This window comes from Pogona vitticeps, chromosome 2, assembly GCF_051106095.1.
Source record: "Pogona vitticeps strain Pit_001003342236 chromosome 2, PviZW2.1, whole genome shotgun sequence".
NCBI classification, from domain to species: domain Eukaryota; kingdom Metazoa; phylum Chordata; class Lepidosauria; order Squamata; family Agamidae; genus Pogona; species Pogona vitticeps.
This window is the reverse complement of record NC_135784.1, coordinates 31144225-31151730: the sequence shown is the minus strand read 5'-3', so window position 1 is coordinate 31151730 and position 7506 is coordinate 31144225. Positions and strand designations below refer to the sequence as shown.

Sequence of the window (7506 nt, the reverse complement as noted above, 5' to 3'; positions counted from 1 at the left end):
TCCAACTCGTCGAGAAGACCACAGAGGATGCAGAAGCTACCACCAAAGGACATATGACCTTGCTGTGGGACTCCCTTGTTTCGCTTACTTCCAGGGTGTCTTCCATGTTCTAAAAGAACGAGTGACCCTGCCCAGAGAGACATAGGAGTGAACCGAGTCTCCCAGTATTTAAAAGACTGTTTGATGTTTAACCTGTTGTTAATGTTGTTACACCCCATCCCAGCTGAATAAACCTCATTTTTTTACAGCACTTTATGTTCCACATATGTAACTCATAGGACAGGAGGGTTTAGTGGGGGTCACACTGGAGCAGCTGGGGCCGTTCACGGTGCTTCACACAGAGTTTGGAGAAGTTACTTTTTTTGGAGGGCAACTGTGCCCATGCTGGTCGGAGGATCCTGAGAGCTCTTATCAAAAATGTCGTTTTCTCAGGCTCTGGAGCCGACATTTACCACACCGTATGGCTGCGCAGGCTCGTAACGGGAAGGCCCATTTTTCCTCACTGTGCTTGGCCTGAATTAAGAGTCCTTCAGCTCAAGGGAGCAGCTAAAAGGTATCCTCCGCCTCTTATGACTCGGCCCCGCCACTGCCTTACAAACCAGGTCCTTGTTCTCCAGACAAAACAGAACAATGATGGTCAGTCCACCAAGGTGTCCTTCACATTTTAATTTAATAAGTTTACATGGTTCTGCTCCAACTATTCTCAAAAAGAGAAGCCAGTGCAGGGAGAGCTATGCAAAACGAGAAAGTCCAGTCAAAAATTATTTGCCTTGTGGAAAAATCAGCCCTTCTCAATCATTCCCACACTCGACCAACCACCTCAACATTTTCACTTTCTTGCTGGTAGGTGTAGAGGGGGGAAACGGGCATCTTGCGCATGGTCAGTCTCTCTTTCCCTCCCGGTTATCAGATAAAGAGGAGTCCTTTCTTCACAAGAGGGGGGAAGAGCTTCCACTCAGAAAACAGGAAGAGGCTGGGCCTGTTCTGCAGAGGCTCCGCCTCTTCCTGCCTTACTCCCGGGGTCGATTGACGAGGACTTCGCCCAAGGCTTCCAGCACTTCACGTTTGTAGTCTTCAAAGTCGCCGTCGATCTGATTGACCGTCTGGTCCTCCACCACCCAGAGCTGGCAGTTGGTCTCTGTGATAAGCCGGGCGTCATGGCTGACAATGATCACAGCTGGAAAGAAAGAGAGCAGTCAGCCACAGTGGTGTCTGGCTGCCAGAAACCCCTTCCCCACTCCTCTCCCCTGAAGACCGTGTCTCCCAGCAACCCCCCAAAGCACAGGCATATGGTGCCAAGTTCCTCAGAGGAAGACCGCTTGCTGGGAAGCATGACGAGGAGACCGCAATCAGGTCTACCTCCTGGTGGTTCTCAGAAGCACACAGATGGCCATCGTGGGAACAGAAGGCAACACTAAACTGCCTTCCATTCTAGTACAGAAGGCTCTTCTTGTGAATGATAGGATATTAATATGCAAAATAATGACTCTGACTTCAGGCATTCAACAGCTTTGCTATGGCTGATCTTCTAGGTCTTAGCTCAAGTTACCACAGCCAAACATCTTGATATTCCAGGAATAAAAACAAAACAAAGCAAATGTAGCACTGCTTTTTCGAGACAACACAATGGTTGTGCTCCAGAAAGTTCGAGTCAGACCTGAATGTTTGGGACAGGGCAGGGTGGTGGGAAGACAAGGCAGCAACATGCACCGTAATAATAATAGTCTGGTGCTGAGAGCACTGTAATAACAATCAGAGAGCGACAGCAGTTCTGGCTACATGAAGGGACTTTGCTCTCTCTAATGAAATTACAGGTGGCCTAACGGCAGCCTAAAGAAGAAATAGGCTCCTGCACCAAGGGGAAAAAGCCAAGATGAAAATAAAATAAAACTGATTTCTCGCTCCTACAAAGAGGCTTCCACTTACCCCCTTTATACTCGTTGATGGCATCTCCCAAGGCATCGATTGACTCAATATCCAGATTATTGGTAGGTTCATCCTGAGGGTGGGAGAAAGATGGAAAGGGGCTTACCATCACCTAAAGGGGGAAAAGACTTCTAGCTTTTCTCTAAATGCTCTGCACTTCTACAGGGGGAGAGGGTGCAGCCAGCTCACATCCTGCAATACAGTGGTGCCCCGCTTAACGATTACCTCGTTAAATGATGAATCCGCTTGACGATGAGGTTTTTGCGATCGCAAGACAATTTTTAATGGGAAAAATTCACTTAACGATGATCAGTTCCCTGCTTTGGGAACCTTTTTTTTTTGCTTAACGATGGTCTTAAAACAGCTGATTGGCGGCTCTCAAAATGGCTCCCCGCTGTTTTTAGGATGGATTTTTCGCTGTACAGGCACCAGAAAATGGCTGCCTTATGGAGGATCTTCGCTGGATGATTAGGTATTTAGCCCATTGGAACGCACTGAACTGGTTTTCAATGCTTTTCAATGGTTTTTTCCCCCCCGCTTGATGACGATTTCGCTCTACAGCGATTTCGCTGGAACGGATTAACGTCGTCAAGCGAGGCACCACTGTAGTAGGAAACCATGCAACACAGATAGATAGCTGTGGATACAAATACTAGCATACAGGCACAAATGATTGCTTTAAGAAAAGTGCTCAGCTCCACAAGGCTGGTCCAACATGGATCAGATAGCTAAATACAATTGTAGAGAAAATGCTAAAATGAAGCTGCTTTAAGGATTATCACTGTTTGGTTCTGGTTTTTGTTTTTGTTTTCTAATGGGTTGAGCAGAATGGAGACACAGGATGAAAAGAGATTTTTTTTAAAAAATGGGTCTCTGCTTAACAGATATAGAGGATGATGAAAGTGGCTATGATAACTGTGGTGGGAAATCCTTATCCTTCCATCCAAGAGATTACCATCTGATTTTGGAGCACAACAGAAGAGAGGTCGTTCAAAGACTATCCAAACATACCCCACCCCATTTGACCAGTTCAAGCTGAGCAGTTCAAGATGGTGGCATGAAGAGGCTTGGGTGGGAAAAATATCCAGTGTCTATATTGGACTGGAATCTGTTTTTGGCTTGCACTGATATCGGGACCCACCAAAATGAGGACATCAGGCTCTCTGCAAGCCAGTTCAGCAAACACCACACGAGCTTTCTGTCCACCTGGAAAAGAAAAGAAAGAGACAAGTGGAATATGAAGCGAGATTTGTTCTCTTGCCCAGCATCTTGCCTCTCCCATGCTGGGGGCTGGAACAGAAAGAAAAAGGTATGAGGTGGTGAGCTCAGAGCTTCTCAACCCTGCATACACTCAAGCTCCTTTGGGCAGAATGGCCGTCATTCTCCTTGGTCTGCCTTCCCAAAAGCTTGGTCCAACTAAAACCCTAGCAGGCCCTTTCTCCCTTGTAACCCTTTTACCAGAACTGGCCCCATCATCCATCCTCTTTCTTTCTTTGTGTCAGAAGCACCAGCGTAGTCCTTCACTATTAGCTGCTACCTTTCTCCTTATGTCACTGGGTGCAACGTCTGCTAGGCTTCATCGAGTCCTCCATCTAATTGTTTTGCATGGGCTGAATCACACTGCACCAGGCTAATGTGTCAAGGTTTAAAATTTATGTGTATAGAGTGTTAAAATAATTAAGGAGGGATAAGGAAGGAGCAGCCCTGAAAATGAAAGTGCTTTTAAAAACAGAGGCTTGAATAATAATTTACTATAGTCCTACCTAAACAATTAGCCAGCTGTCTAGCCCAGCAAGATCACTAAATAATAACGTTCCTGACAACTGAACTTGTGTGTATGTTACAATATGTAAACATGAAGGGATGTTTGCAAGTGGTGATTATAATTTTCTGAGTTCACAATAGTCTAGCATTTCTGGATTTTAGGGCAACAGTATCCTAACACAGCAAATGCTTAATGGTACAGAGTCTTATTCCTCTAAGGAAATGGTTTCTAACCTTCGGTCCCCAGATCTTCTTAGACTGCAATTCCCAGAAATCCTGGCCAGCATAGTCAGTGGTGAAGGCTACTTGGGAGTTCTAATCCAAGAACATCTGGGGACCCCATCCTGATCTATGGTCTGAAGAATTTTAGATATAACAATACCATTATTGTAATAGTGGCAGCCTACCAGATTTCAGGTTACAGATTTCTGGAGTTACAAGTGCTCCAGGAACAATACAATTTCCTACTGAAAAATTATTTTTGGACCTCAAGACCCTTGGATCTCCCTGCTACTAGAAAAAGAGATAGTTTACAAATTGAAGTGAGGTGTGGACTACTGAAAGAAATACTAACCTTGGGAGGTAAGACCTCTCACACATAGAGATGATTTCAACTCATCAACACATGCTATTCTCCCCAGACACCTGATAGCAACAAAATCATCATGGATTTTCCTCCATATATACAAACTGGACAAGGCTGACTCACTTCGGTAAAAACATTATTTAGAATTTTTTGTGTGTGTTCTTCAAGGAATAGAAAGGTATCTTCTTTAATATATTTTTATTCTTAAGAACTTTGGTATTTTACAGATATTTTTAAATTTGCCTCTTTTAGGCTATAAGTACCTTTATTTTTGGATTCAAATATGATTCAAGTTCTTGTCTGTAATTAAAAGCTTATAATTGGAACATATTTTCTGATTTAATTATTTGCCTACAACTTAAGACTAATTTTCATATATTTTTAAGCCTCTGAGCCTACAGTTTTAACACAGCTATAAGGGTTTTGTATTATTTCAACCTAACAGTATTTTGTGTGTATGAAAATCAGAAACAATGGAGCTTATAGAATTAGACATGCTGGTGTTGCCTAGAATTACTACAATAGTGAGAAAATGTATACTTTGATATGATTGTCACATATTGTTTGATTTCATTCCGGAGTTAACCCTCAACTTCAGCTTCCAGAAGCCACTGGCAATGGTGCGGCTAAAAAATATTGTAAATAAATAAATAAATAAATAAATAAATAAATAAATTAGGAAAAATGGCAGCTGTGACAAACAGAGACTGGTTGAGTGGGATTCCCCCCCCCTCCTTCCAAAATTGCATAGGAAAGCTCAAGTGTATTAACTGAGTCAATGAATCAGTTTTACTCTTTTCCCCCTCTGACATTCGGTTTTTGTTTGTTAAGGGATATAAGCTGTTGCTGGTTGAATTCTGTAAGCAGAAAAAGGGGAAAGGTTCTCTCGTCATCGACCTCAGTCAGCAAAACACCTGAGAGGCCAGCCGTGCCCTTCAGCCCAACCTCCACCAACGGTCCCTCCCTCTTTCCCTGCCCCCTGGTACCAGAAAGCTTGCAGATCTGGATGGTGTGGGCATGGCTCTCCAGGCCGAAGCGCCCCAGGCATTTCCGGGCATCCTGGTAAGGCAGGTTGAAGTTGCGCTGTAGGTACTCCGTCGCCGTCTCCTGCATATTCAGCTGGTCAGCATACTGCTGGTTGAAGAACCCGATTTTCTAACAGACAAAAGGAGGAAAAAGGAAGAGATCTGACACACTTCCAGTGTCGCAACCTAAAATCACGTCCCTAACACAGTGCTCAGAGGTTCCTGGGCTTGGAGCCATATATCTTGGGCAGTGGCATTCCACCTTTGTCTCTCCACGTGTTCTGGACTTCAGCTTCCAGAAACCCTGATCACTGGCCAAGCGGACTCAGGCTTCCGGGAGTTGAAGTCCAGAACACCTTGAGGGCCAAAGGGGAAAACCCCCCAGATCATTGCAAGTCTGTCTCCCAAAGAATGGACTGATTCTAGACCCTGTCATGCATACCATTAGGTCCTGAGTTCATCAGGACAGACTAATCCGGACTATGTTGGATCCTCTTGGCTTCAATGGATCAACTCTGAGCAATGCTAACTCTTGAATGAAGACTAACCCTTGATGAAATTGTTTCACTCGTGTCTCGTCCAATTCGTTCCAGTTGCCCTGAAATCGCCTTGTCTAAGGCATCAAACTAAGGTTTTGTTATCATATCACTCCATTTTTGTTGGGAGAAAAAACAAGCACCCTGCATAATGATTCCCCAAAACAGAAGAGGGCTACAAACAGATGAGAGAAGGTACTTAAAAGTATACACGGAAATCTTCCTTCTTAAAAAAAACAGGCCACGGGCACCATCCTACAACCAACAGGACCAAAGGCTATAACTGGCCCTTAATTTCATCTGATGAGTGAACGCGGGCAGCCAATATGCACCATGTAGGCACTAAACCTCTCCCTCTAGAACGGGTTATGCCATGCCAAAGAGACACGTTCCTCCGCTTTTCAGCAGGGGCAACTCTCTGTTCAATTTCTGAGGCCCTCCTGGCACGTGGGGTCTTCCTGGTGTCACGTGGAGATCTGATTGGACTAGATTTTTAAAATTTCTCTTGAAGCAACAATTTCAGACTTTGGCACTCTTCTTTTTTGCTGGTGGCATTTCTTTCCCAGGCTGCCTTTGCTGCTATTCATATGTATGGGTTCACCTCCTATTTTTAACATAATGCCCACTACCCAGAGAGCTTTGGTGACTCGGCAAGCTAAAAAAAGGATGGGAAAATGATTGTGGATTACAACTCCACCAAAATTTCATCAGCTGTGCTTGCTGAGGTATTTGGGGAGCTGCCTAAAAAGACTTCTTAGCAGATCACAGAAATGGCCGTGAAATGTAGGCCAAGGTGAAGGACAGAAACACAAGTATCCCACCCAGTACACTTGACGCCAAGGGTGGACTCCGACATCGGAGCCAAAAGCTTTCTCCATCGTACTCACTTGCCAAGATACAGGCAAGCTAGTGTGATTCTAAAGCAGTTACTTTTACTGCTTTGGAAGAAACCAGATCCTAACAGGATCTGAATACTTCCATGCTGTCTCCTTTCTACCCCAAATAATTCAAGATATAGCTTGAATACTTACTAGCCTGTGGTTTTTCCTCATTTCTCCTCTTGTCTGGAAACGCAAGAAAAAGAAAATAAAAGAAGTTAGGAATGACTTCTACAGTCTAATGATCTTCTTCCTGATTTTAACAGGTTAGAGTTGAAGTGCTACTAGAAATAGATCCAGCATTTGAGAGAATTTAAGGGCAAAATACCAAAATACAGCCAGTCATTTGGACAGAAAGAGGGGGAAAGAACTCGGCGGCAGTGAAAGAACAAGGGAAACTGTTCAGATTTGGCCTGATCTAAGCCACCAATTCCTACTCCCCTAAAGAGAGCTTCAGACTGTGAAGCTGGAAATCTTCACCAGCCTATGGAATATGAAAAGGCGCAGGGACCGTATGACCAAACTTTCTTCTATTTAACTTTCAGTTCTAGTTGGATACTGAAATGCAGCTCTGCTAGGGGAGGAACTCCACCTGCCTTTTCCTCTCCCACAACTCCTTTTCCATTCAAGCTGGTCATGGTAAGAGCTGTTATTAAAGAGTTGGCACCTGAGTTTGCTTTGATACCTCTTCCCTCCCCACCTCTTTTTTCTTTTGTGGTCAAAGGGCGTTTATTCTACTTTGTTTCTAAACTGATCACATATAAGCCTCTCTGGAATTCTATTATGCTAAA

The 7506-nt window shown here is 44.1% G+C and overlaps 1 protein-coding gene across 2 annotated transcripts in view; it reads right to left on the bottom strand.

Moving 5' to 3' along the window:
- Nucleotides 1-651: 651 nt before the first annotated feature.
- The window catches only part of ABCF1 (ATP binding cassette subfamily F member 1), a 45917-nt gene continuing 39062 nt past the window's right edge, over nucleotides 652-7506 (bottom strand). For both annotated transcript variants that reach the window (XM_072989180.2, XM_072989177.2), the window contains 5 exons: nucleotides 6869-6901; nucleotides 5263-5431; nucleotides 3068-3132; nucleotides 1927-1999; nucleotides 652-1177 (listed from right to left, as the gene is read on the bottom strand). In XM_072989180.2, the coding sequence (XP_072845281.2) occupies nucleotides 1011-1177; nucleotides 1927-1999; nucleotides 3068-3132; nucleotides 5263-5431; nucleotides 6869-6901 (507 nt within the window). In that variant the 3' untranslated portion in view covers nucleotides 652-1010. The remainder of the gene's footprint in view (nucleotides 1178-1926; nucleotides 2000-3067; nucleotides 3133-5262; nucleotides 5432-6868; nucleotides 6902-7506) is intronic.